At 41.3% G+C, this 18,687-nt stretch overlaps 1 protein-coding gene across 5 annotated transcripts in view; it reads left to right on the plus strand.

Moving 5' to 3' along the window:
- The first annotated feature begins 2,819 nt into the window (after positions 1–2,819).
- Positions 2,820–18,687, plus strand: part of tmem82 (transmembrane protein 82) — a 39,336-nt gene continuing 23,468 nt past the window's right edge. For 2 of the 5 annotated variants that reach the window (XM_069918891.1, XM_069918892.1), the window contains exons 1-5: positions 11,148–11,835; positions 12,292–12,364; positions 14,663–14,840; positions 16,949–17,357; positions 18,337–18,524. In XM_069918891.1, coding sequence (XP_069774992.1) covers positions 11,754–11,835; positions 12,292–12,364; positions 14,663–14,840; positions 16,949–17,357; positions 18,337–18,524 — 930 coding nt within the window. In that variant the 5' untranslated portion in view covers positions 11,148–11,753. Of the gene's footprint in view, positions 4,366–11,147; positions 11,836–12,291; positions 12,365–14,662; positions 14,841–16,948; positions 17,358–18,336; positions 18,525–18,687 lie in introns of those variants that run through there. The other 3 variants (XM_069918894.1, XR_011351807.1, XM_069918890.1) reach the window with 3 other exon arrangements.

Below are 18,687 nucleotides of genomic sequence, written 5' to 3' on the forward strand. Positions count from 1 at the left end.
TCTGCCACTGCTAAGAATATGGTCCGTTGTTGCTGGCTACGCTAATGGCATACAGAAGGAGTTCTGATAACTGCCTAAAAAGAACAAAATCTAGGGAGCTATCTGTGTATTTTTTCCAATCCTCTGAAGGTAAGTGGGTATTACTGGCGAGGCTGGCCCTGTCTTTAACAAGTGAGTGGAGTGTCAGCTTGGAATCTGGTAATCATTGTGGTGAACGTATTGTCACAGTGTCCTAGGACAGGGAGTTCCAGGATGACAAAGGAGTGGCATGTTAGAATGACATGCAGTTTGGGGAGGAATTCAAAGGTGATAGAGGAAATTAAGTATTTATGTGTCATCTTAAACTGAATTTCCTAGTCCTAAAACTGTAAAGAACATTAGTCAACCAGCCCCTGGGCCTGAATATCACACAAGTAGTTCTACATCTTAAACATGATGACAGACAGGAAAGGATATATTTAGCTTGTATCTACAATTTTGGGTATACTCAGTGCTCTACCTGGGAGAGGCATGTTTTTGAAGGAAAAATAACTGCAAAATTCCTTCCTTGACATTGTAACTGGACTGGAAGATCAGAAGTCAAGGATGCCATGCAGAGGAGCTGATCTGGTAGGTTGGGTCAACAAAACGGACCAAGCAAAGTGGTGAGTATCGAAGTGATCCAAATACATTAATCATTGAACTAAGGAGTTTACTTCATGTGGATAAAACCAAACAGGAACAAAAAGGCAGGTTTGTAGACCCACGATACAATAAAATGCAGCCGCCTTTCCTTTCAAAACTAAGAGTGGCACTGCTTGTAAAGGGCCTGCCTCAGAGACCCAGGGTTCATCCATGACCTTGAGAGCTGAGTTTGCACACGCTTCCTGTGACTGTTTCGCCCCGGCCTCCTGATGCTCTGGTTTCCTCTCACATTCTAAAAGTGTGCAGTTCAGCAGGTTATTTAGCCACCTTAAATTTCCTGGAATTTGCCCTCCCTGGAAATTTTTTTTGGGGGTGTGTGGTGTCCCGTCCCCAGAGATAATGCATTACGCATGAGACTACTCTATCCAAAGTTCCCAGGATCTCAGAATTAAACCTTTTAAAGCATTTCTTTACCCAGTTCTCCAATTGGTGTGGAATTAGATTCAGATTTGATGATATGGTCTAAACATTTAATGAGATCCTTCTCCCCGCCCCCCCCCCCCCCCCCCGCCCCCCGCAGATCCAGCTGCGTCAGGGAATATGGGTAATGAGGATGGTGACTACAAGGTGCCAGAGCAGTCCCAAAATGGCCTGCTGCTTTCAGGATTTATGTGGTATGATTCTCTATTTTAATTGCCCATGTGATACAAATGTCACGACACTTCCCCTGCTCGGCCAGTTGCCTTTTCACACCGCAGGGAGAGGGTGGTCTGGGAAAATTTCCCTCTTATGGCCACACACCCAGGTAATCTTGGGCCAACATTTTCACATGCCAATTCACAGGAGAGGTCCCATGAAAATTTCCCAGGAAAAGGCCTATTCAGGAAAACACATTAACAATGATCTTTCATGCAAAGAGTACATGGTTTGTCAGAATTGTCAAAACCATCAGCTATCAAGATGTCATCAGTGATGTTTGGAATCGTGATCTTATGTATGATTCTGAATTGCATACTTAATTTCTCTACTAGAATTGTAGTAATTAGGTTGTATAGAACTTCCATGGAAGGGGAACTTAGAGCATCAGTATCTCAGCAATAATGAGCCCAAGAAATCCTAGTGTTTTAGCACTAGTTATGTTTTCAAATCTTTATGGGTTATGGGGAAAAGGTAGGAGAGTGTGGTTGAGTGTGATTTGAATGGTTATGCATCAGAATGGTTTAATTCTGCTCTTAAGAGTTACAGAGCAGGTTGGAATTTGAGACACACAGGAGATTGCAGATGTACTGGAGGAGAGTGGTGGAGCAAGCATTCTTTTTCTCCTACTGATGCTGTTTGACCAGCCGACTGCATTCAGGTTCAGATCGAAATTTGTGCAGGACAAATCAAGTAGCACCCTGCTGGCTTTTCACAAAACAAAAGGCTATCTATTAGCAAAGCTGGAAAAGGATCGATTGACCAGTCACCCAAAAGCATTAATCGATAGGAATCATTTATCAATGGGGATAAAAGAATATTAGGCTGAATCTATAGAGTGTAGGACATGTAATGTTTTGATGTCGTTTGTTGGTGTATAGTTATATTTTCTTTTTAACTTTGAGTCGGATGAAGTTATTTTGAGTCCATCTCCGTTCCCAGAACATTAATCACAGCCCCCATCCACCTCCCTTTAATCCATAATGTTGCATACTCTTCCTGTGACTGTTTCGCCCCGGCCTCCTGATGCTCTGGTTTCCTCTCACATTCTAAAAGTGTGCAGTTCAGTAGGTTATATAGCCACCTTAAATTCCCTGGAATTTGCCCTCCCTGGCAGTTTTTTTTTGGGGGGGTGTGGTGTACACCCTGATCCTCCCACTATTCCTTTTCCTCTTGTAATACATCCTTGGCAAGCGGATGCGGGAGGAAACTGGTGCCCCTCGGGTGATCAGTTCAGGAGTCGCTGCCTCGCAGCTCCCATGGTCCCAATTCAGTGCTGATTCTGCAGAGTTTGCTCGGAACTTCGTCGGGAATGCTCCCATGTCTCTTGGATGGACGGGTTGGTAGTTTAGTTGCGCACAGTAAATGGCCTCTTGTAGGGGAGGTTTACAGAGAAAATTAGTATGAGATTCATTAGTCTGAAATAACCTAGGTTGTAAATAAACATTAAACCAATCTCCTGCTGTTCCGAAGTGCAAAGATTCTCCCACTGTTCAGGAGATATTCCCTGAGTCAACATCGCACAATCGGGAGGAGTCACTTGATGGAGTAGTGGCCGGTCAGGGAACTCCAGCCCTCTCCAGAAAAGTAAAAAAAAGATAGAGAAAAAGCAAAGGCACAAACATAAAAACCAAAACAAAGTGAAAGTAAAAGTGTGGAGAAAATGGCAGCGAAGAAAGAAAAGCCAAAAACAACGGGAAGAAAAGAAGAAGGAAAGACGTCGGAAGAAGAAGGTGAAGGCCTTACCTGTACGAGGAGGCCCGCCATGGAGAGAGAAGCCCGCTCCCTGAGGTCAGTTGAAGCCCCGAACTCGGGACTACAAAAATGGCTCACGGAGCCAAACAAAAGTGCGCAACCGCGCATGCGCGAATCACAAGACAAAAATAACACTGACGGGAGGGGGGACCAGCTGAGGAGTCGATCTCCACAGCTGAAACGGGCAACTACAACACAACAGCAAGAGGAAAACATAGAAACTAACGAGAGCAAGAAAGAAGAGAGTAAAAATAAGAAATCAAAGAAACAACAGATGACCAACCCAGTGGAAGAAGACCAACATCAAGACACTTCTAATAAAAATAAGAAGACCAAAAATACCCAACAAAATAAAACAAACAACCCAACAAGAAAACCAGAAGAGACAGAGGTAAAGGACACAGATCCTGGAGTGGACTCAGAAGAAGAGGAAGAACACAGAGAAATGGAAGATGAAGGGAAGGGCAAGTACATGGATATATATATTTTTTAAAGAATATATGGAAACAGTAAAAGAAAGGCAGTCACAAGAATTCAGTGAAATAAAAAGAAGAATAAAAAGTACAGAAGAAAAAGTGAATAGATTAGAGATTATCATGTCAGATATAGGAAAAAGAGTAGACAAGGTGGAAGAACGAGAATCAGCCATAGAAATGGAAGTAGATGACAAAAAAGAAATTAGAAGAATCTGATAAAAAAGTTAAAGAGACACAAGAGCTGTTAGCTCAGAAGATAGATATAATGGAAAATTATAATAGAAGCAACAATATAAAGATAGTGGGCCTTAAGGAAGATGAAGAAGGCAAAAATATGAAAGAATGTATAAAAGAATGGATCCCCAGGGTCCTAGGAAGACCAGAATTACAGGAAGAAATGGAAATAGAAAGGGCACACAGAACATTAGCCCCTAAACCACAACAAAAACCAAGATCCATTCTACTAAAATTCCTAAGATATACAACAAGAGAAAATATATTGGAGAAGGCAATGAAGAAAATAAGAGAAGACAAAAAACCGCTGGAATACAAGGGTCAAAAAAAATTTTTTCTATCCAGATATAAGTTTTGAACTCCTGAAGAAGGAGTTTAATGCAGCAAAAACGACCCTATGGAAAAAAGGTTATAAATTTATGTTAAAATACCCAGCAATACTTAAAATAGTTATTCTGGGGCAGCAAAACAGACTATTCTTGGATCTGGAAGAAGCACGAAAATTTGCAGAACAACTACAAAACAGACAGAGAGATGAAGAGATATAACAAGAACAAAAATGACAACAAACTATATGTAGGTGTGTGTGTATATATATATATATATATATATATATATAAATAGAGTATAGGTAAGAACTAAGAAGGGAAAGAAAGGGAAGAAAGGAAGTAAGGAGGGAATTAAGAGAATGACCTTTGTTATATATGAAATGAAAATCTTTTCGGGGGGGCTGGGTGGGGAAGAATTACAGTCACTGTGAAATCAGTTGATGCTTGCGAGTGAATTCGCAAATCCAAATGGAGAGGGGAGATGTGGTTGCCCGACAATGGACAAAGGGCAACTCAGGAAAGGGAGGGACTATTGGGGTTAAAGGAATTTTAGATATGAGAATAGTGGAAATATTTTATGTTTTAGAAATGTTGTCTTATAATGTGCTCAAAAAAAGAAAGCAGAAATGGATAAGAAGGGAAGGTGGTGATGAGGAAATGGAAAGGAAAGATAAACAAAGTATGAAATGGCTATGTTGAACTATATGACTTTAAATATTAATGGAATACATATTCAAATCAAAAGGAAGAAACTTAAATTTACTGAAAAAAGAAAAAAATTGATATAGCATTCGTACAAGAAACACATCTAACTGAAGATGGAACACAAGAAATTAATGAGAGATTGGATAGGACATGTAACAGCAGCATCAAATAATTCAAAAGCCAATCAAAATAGAAGAGGATATAATAGATCCAGCAGGGAGATATGTAATGATAAAATGTCAGATATATTCAGAATTTTGGAATTTACTCAATGTATATTCACCTAATGAAGAAGATCAAAAATTTATGCAAGATATCTTTTTGAAGATAGCAGACACGCAAGGGAACATACTAATAGGAGGGGATTTTAACCTTAATTTGGATTCAAACATGGATAAAACTGGAAAAAAAACTAACAGAAAGAACAAAGTAACCAAATTTATAATTAAATCGATGCAAGAAATGCAACTTTTGGATACATGGAGGAAACAACACCCAAAGGAAAAGGAATATTCATATTATTCGGGCAGACATAAAACATACTCGAGGATAGACCTATTCCTGTTATCAGCCCACATTCAAGGGAGATTTAGGAAAATGGAATATAAAGCTAGAATATTATCGGACCACTCACCCTTGTTATTGGCAATAGAGCTAGAGGACATCCCACCAAGAATGTATAGACGGAGATTAAACTCCATGCTACTTAAAAGACAGGATTTTAGAGAATTCATTGAACGACAAATTAAAATGTACTTTGAAATAAATACGGAATCAGTGAAAGATAAGTTTATACTATGGGACGCAATGAAAGCATTCATCAGAGGGCAAATAATAAGTTATGTAACTAAGATGAAGAAGGACTACAATCGGGAAACAGAACAGTTGGAAAGGGAAATAACAAATATAGAAAAAGAATTAGCAATAAAGGAAGATACAACTAAAAGAAGAGAATTGGCAGATAAAAAAATAAAATATGAAACACTACAAACATAAGGTGGAGAAGAACATAATGAAGACAAAACAGAAATATTATGAACTAGGAGAAAAAACGCACAAAATTCTAGCATGGCAGCTTAAGACAGAACAAACTAAAAGAATGGTATTGGCATTAAGGAAAAAGGACAAGCAAATTACATATAATCCAACGGAGATCAATGAAAACTTCAGGGAATTCTACGAGCAACTATATCAAACTGAAAATGAAGGGAAAGAAGACAAAATAGATGAATTTCTAATTAGAATTGAACTACCGAAATTACAAACAGAGGAGCAAAATAAATTAATAAAAGCATTTGAAATAGAAGAATTACAGGAGATAATAAAAAAACTACCGAACAATAAAACACCAGGAGAGGATGGATTCCCAATAGAATTCTATAAAACATTTAAAGATTTATTAATTCCTCCCCTTCTGGAAGTAATTAACTAGATTGATAAAACACAAAGCATTCCAGATTCATGCAAAACAGCAATAATTACAGTAATACCAAAGACAGGGAAAGATCTACTTGCACCAGCGTCATATAGACCAATGTCTTTACTTAACACAGATTATAAGATAATAGCTAAACTATTAGCAAACAGATTAGCCGACTATGTACCAAAAGTAGTAAATCTAGACCAAACTGGATTTATTAAATAAAGACGAACAACAGACAATATCTGTAAATTTATTAACTTAATTCATGCAGAAGAAGGAAATAAAACTCCAACAGTAGTGGTTGCTTTAGACGCAGAGAAGGCCTTTGACAGAGTAGAATGAAATTATTTATTCAAAGTACTACAAAAATTCAGCTTACCAGAGAAATATATTAATTGGATTCTTCTTTGGCTTGGCTTCGTGGACGGAGATTTATGGAGGGGGTAAATGTCCACGTCAGCTGCAGGCTCGTTTGTGGCTGACAAGTCCGATGCGGGACAGGCAGACACGGTTGCAGCGGTTGCAGGGAAAAATTGGTTGGTTGGGGTTGGGTGTTTCCTCCTTTGTCTTTTGTCAGTGAGGTGGGCTCTGCGGTCTTCAAAGGAGGTTGCTGCCCGCCGAACTGTGAGGCGACAAGATGTGCGGTTTGAGGCGATATCTGCCCACTGGCGGTGGTCAATGTGGCAGGCACCAAGAGATTTCTTTAAGCAGTCCTTGTACCTCTTCTTTGGTGCACCTCTGTCACGGTGGCCAGTGGAGAGCTCGCCATATAACACGATCTTGGGAAGGCGATGGTCCTCCATTCTGGAGATGTGACCCACCCAGCGCAGCTGGATCTTCAGCAGCTATGGCCTCTGCCATCTCGAGTACTTCGATGTTAGGGATGAAGGCGCTCCAATGAATGTTGAGGATGGAGCGGAGACAACGCTGGTGGAAGCGTTCTAGGAGCTGTAGGTGATGCCGGTAGAGGACCCATGATTCGGAGCCAAACAGGAGCGTGGGTATGACAACGGCTCTGTATACGCTTATCTTTGTGAGGTTTTTCAGTTGGTTGTTTTTCCAGACTCTTTTGTGTAGTCTTTCAAAGGCGCTATTTGCCTTGGCGAGTCTGTTGTGTATCTCGTTGTCGATCCTTGCATCTGATGAAATGGTGCAGCCGAGATAGGTAAACTGGTTGACCCTTTTGAGTTTTGTGTGTCCGATGAAGATGTGGGGGGGCTGGTAGTCAAGGTGGGGAGCTGGCTGATGGAGGACCTCAGTTTTCTTCAGGCTGACTTCCAGGCCAAACATTTTGGCAGTTTCTGCAAAACAGGACGTCAAGCGCTGAAGAGCTGGCTCTGAATGGGCAACTAAAGCGGCATTGTCTGCAAAGAGCAGTTCACGGACAAGTTTCTCTTGTGTCTTGGTGTGAGCTTGCAGGTGCCTCAGATTGAAGAGACTGCCATCCGTGCGGTACCGGATGTAAACAGCGTCTTCATTGTTGAGGTCTTTCATGGCTTGGTTCAGCATCATGCTGAAGAAGATTGAAAAGAGGGTTGGTTCGAGAACACAGCCTTGCTTCACGCCATTGTTAATGGAGAAGGGTTCAGAGAGCTCATTGCTGTATCTGACCCGACCTTGTTGGTTTTCGTGCAGTTGGATAACCTTGTTGAGGAACTTTGGGGGGCATCCGATGCGCTCTAGTATTTGCCAAAGCCCTTTCCTGCTCACGGTGTCGAAGGCTTTGGTGAGGTCAACAAAGGATTAAAGCATTATATAAGGGACCATTGGCGAAAGTGACAGTAAATGGATATATATCAAAACAATTTAACTTAAGCAGATCAACAAGACAGGGATGTCCACTATCTCCCTCGCTGTTCGCGTTAGCTATAGAACCACTAGCAGAACTGATAAGAACAGAAAATAAACTAAAAGGGATAAAAATAAAAGAGAAGGAATATAAAATCAGTCTATTTGCAGATGATGTTATAATATAGTTAACAGAACCAGAAATATCAATAAAAGAATTACATAGGAAATTGAAGGAATATGGAGAAGTGTCAGGGTACAAGATCAACGCAAATAAAAGTGAAGCAATGCCAATGAATAATGCGGATTTCTCAAAGTTTAAGAAAGAATCGCCTTTTAGATGGCAAACGCAAGCAATGCGTTACCTAGCTATACAAATAAATAAAAACCTCAGCCATCTATATAAACTCAATTACCATCCATTAATGAAAAAATTACAAGACGACTTAGAGCAGGGGTGTCAAACTCAAATTCACGGAGGGCCAAAATTAAAAACTTGGACTAAGTCGAGGGCCAAACTAAATATTTATTGAAAATTTTCAACAACATCTGCATGTTTTCTCTTCTTTCAACATATGTAATGTTAAACTTTTTCTTATTAAAATAAAGTTTAATAATAGTTTTGGATAAACCCTTTCCAGAAGCATTAACAAATGAGAAATAAAATATTCAATAAATAATATTTCTCTATAGAGGATTTGTCAAATGTTGCTAGTGTGCTGTCGAATAGTAAAATCTGAGGGCTATTGAGAATGTGGGAGAATAACATGATTCCTGAAACAATCAAATGGGTGACTGATTGTGGGCATGAACTCTAGCAGGGTTATTTGCAAATGCCCTTTTTCCATTGGTACAGATATCCTTTGATTTACACACTTTTCAAGTTTTATGCCTAATGAGCTTGTATCCATGAGCAGGACCATTTTTAACCAGGAATATATTTATCACTGTGACATGAAACTATTGGAAGATCGTTTTATCCTGAGATTAAAGTTCATAATCCTTACTCAGGCCTGTGTGTGGGAGGGCGGAGTTTGCGGGCGATCGGGTTGGACAATGACAGTGCGGGGGCATCGGCTCTCGCTATAGGGCGGCATCTCGGCGGATCAGCGGCCCCGTCACCGTGAGTCGCGGATTGGCCTGCGGCATGGAGGGGGAGTGGGCAACGGTCCTGGCGAGGTCAGGCCCATGGCCTCCGGTTCCGGGCGCTGGGAAGCGGCCTTGGATTCGCCTGACACCGGCCAGGCCCAAAAACCAGAGTCCACGGTGAGACCCTGTAACGTAAACAGAGGAGATGGGGGCGATTAGCAGGCTGACGCCAATGCATTCTGGGATTTGTTGTATTACTGTGCATGCGCTATACTGGCGCGGCGGCCAGTGGGCCACCTCTAATACATTTTTGAAATGATCTTGCGGGTCAAGTATAATTATATCGCGGGCCAGAGTTTGACATGTGTGACTTAGAGCATTGGAAAGACTTACCACTAACACTGATAGGAAGGATAAACTGTATTAAAATGAACATTTTCCCAAGGATACAATACCTACTTCAGTCATTACCAATACGCCTAACAGAGAAATTCTTCAAGGAGTTAAAGAAAATAATAAGAAAATTTTTATGGAAAGGGGGGAAACCGAGGATAGCACTAGATAAATTAACAGAATGGTACAAACAAGAAGGCTTACAACTACCAAACATTAAAAATTATTATAGAGCTGCACAATTAAGCTACCTATCAGATTTTTAACAAGCAAGGGAAAAACCAGATTGGACCAGATTAGAACTGGATAAAATAGGGGAGAATATACCTGAACATATACTATATAAATGGGATGAAAAATTGGTACAACGTAGGAATTCACCAGTATTGCATCATCTGCTCAACATTTGGAAGATTCATGTAGAAAGGAATAAAACAAATTACCAACTACCAAAACTAATATTGATGCAAAATCAGCTAATCCCTTTTACAATAGATAACCTTTCCTTTAGAGAATGGGAGAGAAAAGGGATCAAAAAAATAGAAAATTGTTTTTCGGGAAATAAATTATTATCCTTTGAACAAATGAAGGATAAATATAACTCATGATACAATGTTTGCATACTACCAACTGAAAACCTACTTGAAGGACAAATTGGGAAACAGCCTGAGGTTACCAGAAGGAACCAATTTTGAATATGTGATTACAGACACAATGATAATCAAAAAATTTGTAACAAACATGTACATCAAACTGCAAGAAAAGGAGAACGAGGAAACAAATGGTAAAACTAAACAAAAATGGGAACAAGATCTAAACATAAAGATAAAGAATGAAACATGGGAGAAGCTATGCTCCGGAACTATGAGAAATACAATAAACACGAGGTTACGCATGATACACAGACTATACATCACACCTCAAAAGTTAAATAAATTGGACTCAACAGTATCAGACAGATGTTTTCGCTGTAAAAAGGAAATGGGAACAACAATTCATGCGATTTGGACATGTGAGAAAGTGAAAAAATTTTGGGAAGATCTAAACCAGATATTAAATAAAATCACAAAAAGCAATATACCAAAAAACCCAGAGATCTTCCTCCTAAGTAATATAAGAAACAAAGAATTTGGACTCGATTTGGATGGAGCACAAAAAAAGATTTGTTATGATAGCCCTAGCTATAGCAAAAAAATGTATTATGTCAACCTGGAAATTAGAAGACAACTTGAGAATACAACAATGGAATATAGAAATGAATAAATGTATTCCATTAGAAAAAATAACATATAATTTAAGAAATAACATTACAATATTTGAACAAATATAGGAGCCATACATGAAACACAATAGAGAAATCCTACCATGGACTTCCACCACCTAAAATGACAGAAGGAGAAGATAACGAAAAGAACTGACTCAGTAAAATTTCTTGTTTATTTTTATTAAGTGACAACATTGTTTAACGGGTTTAATGTATCTTATAGATTGAACTTCAAATAAATGGGGAAGGGAGTGAGGGAGGGAGGGAAGGGAGGGGGAAAAGGGGGAGAAAACGACACTATATATTTAAGAAGAAAAATGTCTGTATGTATCTTGGTCAATGTGGTTTATAGTGTGAAAAATTTTTAAAATCGCACAATCAGTTCTCACTTGCCGCAGTTCACAGGCTAAAAGAAAGAAAACAATTAAATATCCGAAGAGTGCAAACGGTTCGTTCGAATTGCAATACGAGGTCCCAGACCCAATGGATCTGGTGGCCTGGAGTTTGTGTGATCGAGTCCTCCGCCAACGCGCGGATCGTGCCTGGGGAGCCGAACAGGGCGGGGTTTTGGCTTGAGCAATGAACGTCGCTTGGTGGTGTGGATGACGGCAGAAGATCTCGGTTTAGCACTGGGCAACTTTGACAGGGTTTGGAAATGAGATGGGAATATTTGCAACGTTTAAGGCTTTGTAAATGAGTGATTGGTGGGATTGCCCTGCGGTCGCCGGACGAGGCATGATTGGCAATCCCTGGATATGTGGAGTGTTCCCGCTTTCCGCGAAATTTATTCGCGGCTTTAAAGAAACAAGCTTGTTTTGACGTTTTGGGGGACAGATTTTTAAGATCATGTTTGACCGGGCTGGGCTTTGTTCAATGGGGTTCAGCCTCTTGCTCCCGCTGGGGCGGTGCTGAATCCAACACACGCGAGCCTGTCTTGGTGAACTTTGGTCGTGGACCGGGTCGTTGAGAGCCGGGAAATGTGGGGCCTTTTCCGACGGTGCATTCCCACTTTTGGATGGATTTTCCCGGGATCCAGTCCCATCGACAGCTTTCTTCAGGGTGAGAAGCTCAACCAAAGGTAGTGGGTGGATCCGGAGCTGAAGTTGAGAGGAACAAGAGCCTGGTTAGAGAAGGGGTTGGGGAAGACTAAGGGGAGGAGGGTGAGACTTCTTGGATTTGAGAGTGGAGAAATAAAGTGGTAGGGGTACAGCTAGAGGGAAAGGAGTCAGGGAAACCTATCCTAATAGAGATGGGGGGGCGGGGGCAGAGGGAGCAAGTAAGAAGGATTATAGGGATACTCTGGAAGAAGGTGGGAGCTGGAGGAGAAAGACAAAGGGGTCCCATCCCATCTTTGGATGGAAGAAAGAATTGGAGGCAATTGAATCAGAGATGGATTGGGTCAGGGAGGTCGAGAAGATTGGAGTGAGCGAGTTGGAGCTTGGGGACATTGGTAGACCTGAGCATCTTGTGTTGGGATACTAGAAGCCAGTGTAAACATTGCCCTCTTCTATATAGGTGTGATTGCGGCTTGCGCCATCTCCATTCTCAATCACTTGCTGTGGATCTACTTTCACATCCAAAGTCTGAAGTAAGTTCTGAAGGCTTTACAGCAAGGAAGTAGGCCCTTTGGCCCATCCTGTCCATGCTGACCAAGTTCTAATGGTTAAAAGTTTTCCCACACAGAGGGTGGTGGGTATGTGTGATGAGCTGCCAGAGGAAATGGTAGAAGTGGATACCATTACAACACTTAAAAGAGATGTTAATGGATGGCATGTAAGCTAAATCCAGGCAACTTGAACTAGCTTAGGTAGTCAAATTGGTTGGCATGAGTAAAACATGGAATTTAGCAAAAACAGAAATGCTGGGGAACTCAGCAGGTCTCGCAGCTTCCATGGTGTTGGGGGAGGGGATGGGGGTAGTAAAGATATATAACTGTCATTTGGGCCTGAGCGCTTCCTCAAGGTGGCATGGACAAGATGGACTGAAGGGTCTGTTTTTTTGATGTAAAACTCTATAAAATAAAATTTCTGGAACTGGGCTTTTTTTTTTGGTGAGTTTGCCCTAGGAGGACATGGAGGTGAGGGAACTTAGGAAGTGACATTTTGAAGAGTCTATGTTAGAGAAAAGGAGGTGCTGGATGTCTTAAAATGTATAAATGTTGACAAATCCCCAGAACCTGACCAAGTGTGACCCAGATCACAGAGGTGGTGGTAGATGTGAGTACAATTGTTGAAAAGATATTAAGATAGGTATGTGGATGGGAATGGTTTAAAAGGATATGGACCAAATGGGATGAGAGCAGGCACCTTGGTCTCCACCTCTTTCTCCCTAGCTCCAGATTTCTTGCCACAATATCCCTACCCTTCTTCCCACTTGGTTCTCCCCCCACCCCCCCTTAATGAATTATCCCACTTTTCTGATTAACCTTTAACTTCCAAAACAAAAAAACTAATGTATTTGTCATTTACCTCATTGTCATTTATAAAAAACTGTTACAAGCCCAGGAGACTCTAAAAACCAGTAGCAATAGAAATTCACCAAGACGATGGTTACTTAACGAAAAATGTTTTTAATTTTCTTCATACAGAATAATATCAATATTTAACTTGCTACTATTAAGTTAATCTAACTTAACCCCCTTCTAATTCTAAGTGCACATATTTGTAATGTGTATGTGTTCAGGAAATTTCTTTGTTTCAGTATCCAATCATTCACTTTTCACTTCTCCAAGTTCTCTGGTATCAGGCATTTTCCACACTGTGCACAGAATTTAACATTTAAGATCTTCACCAGGGTCTAGGGCTTTAAGTTAAATTGTTACCACTCAAGAAGGTCTTTGTGAGTTCCAGAGAGAGATATTCGTTGTTTGTTGGACACACACAATCTGATCTCCTTCAATCAGCCACTTCAATGCCTTGCCGAAGAAACTTGCCCCCTCATGGGTTTTTCCAAAAGATTACCTCTTCCAGGTTACTACAAAGAGTTCTTCTTTTTCCCATATTTCAGGAGAAACACACTAACCACCAAAAGCCTCTTGTAATTAACTGTAAGGGTTTAGTATAGGCTGAATTCCAAACCAGTCTTCAAATAGGGTCTTGCAGCAGGTCTGGAAAACATGCCGTCTTCAACACCAACTATGACAGGTAAACTAACTCTCTCTCTCTTTCAAATTGGATCGCTGGCTCCAGTTTAGCAATAAAAGATTATGAAGGCTCCAGTTTATGAGCCTGGACATTTGTTCAAACATGCTATTCCTTTAAAGACAATAGTCCATTTCAGTTCGACATCAGTCCAATTAACACCTACTTGTGAAGTCTTCACAGGCATTCTTCACGGTTTCTGTAAAGTCGATGGCAGACATGAATGTTCCATTTGCACAGGTTTTTGCATTCCAAATGAAATATTTTAAGATTTTTTAATCATAATTTTATTAACCCATGTCATAACAAAACTTGCTACCTTATTTTTCTACAGAAAAAAAAATATTGTGCGATATTTCAGTGACAATCCATGAAGCTGAGGTGGTTATTCTCAGGAAATAATCATACACCATCATCTGCTAAGAGTGACAAAAAGCATTTGATTAGGAATCCATTGTTTAATATTTGACTGCTACCCTTTTGGCCACTTTACTGAGATTTTAGCACCTTCTGCACCAGGTATGAGTTAGAAGTGGGAGCAGACTGTTGGCTGGGCCCCACCAACAGAAAATGATAATGGGGAAGGTCCTCCTTTAACCCTCCCACACTTGTTCAATGAGGCACCTTAGGAAGGTGGTGGTAATGACACAGGTTCTATTCACTAGAGTTCCTCTGAGCTCCTGAGTGTTATATGAGAGGAAGAAAATGTGTGGTTAGGATGAAAGCCTTCCATCTTATTGTTTCAGTGATCCTGACCATGGTGGCCTCACCGCTACAAAATTTCATTTGCTCCAACCAATCCTGCATTCTCTGCACCTCTCTGTCCTGACCGGCCTATTCTCCTCTGTGGGAACGAGAGTGGCTTCTCTGGTGGTCTTGGAATTCTCACTTCGAACAATTTCCATGTTGATTTCTAATAATCATGTAAGTTTCCATGGTCTTTATTACCTTTTGATAGAATTATACAGTGTGTCAGCAAATGTTTTTTATTTAAAAAAAAGCACACTTGCTCGCTCAGTCTGACGAAGCTTGAAGATTCACTTTCAGGTTAATGGATCCAATAATATTGGCACTGGAATGGAAGGCTGCGAGATGCTGGTTGTTACTTTGAATCTCACCTTCGATGTTTGGCAGCATCTCTTTGGTTGTAGGTAGGGCTGTGGAGAAAGGGAATTGGAGGTGGTTTTCAATGGAGGTATTAGTAATGAGCAGCCTTCCAGGTTCAAGTTTCATTTCTCAGTTTGAGGTTTCATATTTGAATCCCATGTTTGAATTGACTCCTTTCTTATAATTCCCTTGCTATCTTTCTCCTTGTAAAAGTTTCCCATCTAGCCTCTCTTATCCTTGTTCAGTGGTTTTTTTTACGATCCTATGAGTGTTGAGCTATTCCCTTGTGCAAGGAGTTGGGGTAGAGAGAATGGCACTTTGCCTCTTTTCCGGAAAATGTCATGAGCTGCAGTCAGGAACAGAAACCCTTGTTTCCCTTTCCTTACTCCTAAGCTATTTGGTTTAATTGCACATAACCAACATTTTGGGTATGAGCAAAGATGCAGATGAGATCTGCAAAATGGAAGGGGAAGAGGCAAGGGGAGAAGAATAGGACCACAGGATGAGAGGTCATATGGGAGGGAGGGCACGAGGAAAAAGCTAGGAAATGATTGGGGGAGGGGATGGCTCTCTCAATAGAGAGGAAAGGGGGTAGAGAGCTGGAAGAAAAGAGACAGAGGGTTGGGGAAGGGAGGAAGACAGGGGAGTAGCCTAATGGAAACCAGAGGTTGAAGTTTATGTTTGGAGAGTGACCAGACAGAATATTGGGTGTTGCTGCTCCAATTTACAGGTAGCCATGGTGCATGAAGCCATGGACTGGCATGTTGGCATGGGAGTGGGGCGCTGAATTGAAATGGTTGGCCGCTGGGAGATCCCATCATTGCTGCAGTCTGAGTGAAGGTGCCCAACAAAGCGATCTCCCAGTTTGCATCCAGACTCCCTGATGTAGGGAAGGCCACACTAGATACAGTAGATGAACCCTGCAAATCCACAAGTAAAGAGTTGCTTCACTTAGAAGGGCTGTTTGGGTCCCTGAATGGTGGTGAGGGAGGAGGCGTGGGTCCAAGTCAAGTAACTCCTGCGGTTATGGGGAAAGATGCCAAGGGTGCAATAGGTGGGAAGGGATGAGAGAATCATGGAGGGAGTGGTCCCTGCAGAAGGTGGAGAGGGGAAGATGTGGTCATGTTGTAGGTGATTGAAATTGCAGAGGACAATATGTTGGTTGTGGAAGCTGGTGGGGTGATAGGTGAGACAAGAGGAATCCTGTCCTTGTTGCGTCTAGGGGCAAAGAGAGCCAAGGAAGATGTGCGTGAAATGGAGGAGATGCGGGTAAGGGCTGAGTTGATGATGGTAGTGGGGAAGCCACATTTTTTACTATGCCTCTTGTAAGGTAACCCCCAGTCTCATATGTTCCAGTGAGAATAAACCTAGCCTATCCAATCTGTCCTTCTATATAAAGCCCTTCATCCCAGCCAACATCCTGGCAAGTCTCTTCTGCCCTCTCTATTTCTTTTACCTCCTTTCTGTGATGTGATGACCAGAGTGGCGCACAAAGCTCCAAGTGCAAACTGACCAACGTTTTGTGTAGCTGCAATGTGACATCTCCTCTCTTATACTCTTTCCTGGTTCTGATGACAGTCCAAGACCTGAAAGATTAACTCTTTATTTCACCACAGATACTGCCTGACCTGCTGAGTGTTTCCAGTATGTCTTTATTATGTGGGTTTTTGTTCCTAAATATTTTTTTCTTACACGTTTGAGGGGAGCCTTTGTGGATGAAAAGATAATGAGTATGGAAACATCAGTCTGGATGATCACAGGCTACTTTGAGGAGGTAAATGAGTGCAGAGTGGCATTCGGGAACAGCCGTAATCAACTATTGAGTTTCAGGGATGAGGATTTATTTTATTAACGCATCATCAATTTGCTGTTTATCAGCCTGGTTGATGGATGTGAAGAGGATGTGACCGAACTTTGTTTTTCAGCCCAAGCCCAATAAACAGATCTTCTTCCTGTGCCAGTTCTCTCTGGGGTGTGGTATGACTGCTAGCCTCAGCTACCTGAATGAAGGAGCTCCTCACTCCACATTAAGCCTGGGACTGAGCACTGCTCTGGCTGGCCTCATTATGTGGTACATGTGGAAACTCTCCAAGCACATCAGCCTCATGTATGAATTACACAGCAAGGAACGGTACTGTGGGATATGCATCTTCTTCCTGACCAACTGGTATAACATTCCCAAGCTGCTGTGCAATGCCTTGAAAGTTGTGTTCATCGTGGCAGATGTGGCAGCCATCTTTCTCATCAACAAAGACTTCATCACTACCTCAGAGGCACTAAGGTTCTGGACACCACTGACCATCTGTTACACGTTGCTGGTGATTTACATGCAAGGTGAGGATAACTAGATAGTGGCGCAAAGCAGAGCAATCCATTTCATTCAGTTGCTCTGAAGTGTAAGAGAGAACTATTCTCCAGCAACACCCCCATCTACACTCCCAACTACTCTTAATAAATTGGTTAATGTATCACTTGGGGAGCTGTATAAGCCATAGGGAATGTTGTCAATTGTTCCAAATCACAGCAATCTTGTGGACTTTGGTATCCTAAGATTAAAGAGAAGAAAACAAAACAAAGTTCTGATCTTGATAACTCCTCAGTGATTTTGGTGGAAATTGCAACAGAGGGTTGAGGATTAATTGGTGAAATCCACCCTCGAAATTGATATTGTCAACATTGGTCTATGGTCAGGTGTAAAAGAGGGTTACAATCAGACTGGTAGCCAGCAGTTATAGATCCTCTGTGGTTCCTTCTAGAAGGAGGGGTATGTCAGAGCAACTTCTGAAAACTGCTCGACTTTACTCTTATGACCAGGGAATCCTGTCAGTTTGAACTGTTGCCCCAGTTTATACTGAGGCCTTCTGCATATGGCGCTATATGGCTCCTTGCCAGTCAACCCACATCTTTGAGATGCTGGGGAGGCCGTGAAACTGGAGCCCTTGGGGAAACTTTCATAATCACAGGGACAGCATGTAAACTCCACGCAGACAAGACCAAACCAGGCTCTCTAAAGCTATGGAGCAGCAGCGCTACTTACTTCATGTCCGTGACATTGTTTCTCCGTCCCTTTTTATATTTGAAGATCTGAAGTGCAAACTGTTCTTCATATCAGATTCTAAGCATTCTTAACATAAGCTCTCCACTTATACCTATGTTTTATTTGTATTTTTTCTATTATCAACACAATACTTTTTTAAAAATGAATTGTAGCTCTGTTCCCCCAGCTTTCTCTCACACTGAATAAGTTCAAGCGAGAGGCTTGTGTATGTGGTTAGTTGATGTCAATGTAAACAATTACTTCATATTGTTTCAGAAGAGCAGAGGGAGAATGCAAGTGAGCAGACGACTTACCAGACGGTAGCTGTGAGGATGGGAGGGCTACTGGTGCTGACTTTGACAGTGGGCAGGTGGATGGATGTGGTCCATGTGCTGTTATCCCTTTTTGGAGAAATGTGGTGCCTGATCCAAGCAGGATCAATGATGGAGTTCTGCAGAGAACTGGTGAGTATGTCGCACCAAGGGTGACTGGGTCAGGCTAATCTTTGGAATGCAGCAAAGCATACAGTCGTTCTCATGAAAGAATTTGCTTATTATGGACCCTGCCTTATCTTCTTAAAATAATTTTTTACAAGTTGTTGTTACAATATTTCTGTATCGCTCTCAG

This window comes from Narcine bancroftii, chromosome 2 (genome assembly GCF_036971445.1).
Source record: "Narcine bancroftii isolate sNarBan1 chromosome 2, sNarBan1.hap1, whole genome shotgun sequence".
Taxonomy (NCBI): Eukaryota; Metazoa; Chordata; class Chondrichthyes; order Torpediniformes; family Narcinidae; genus Narcine; species Narcine bancroftii.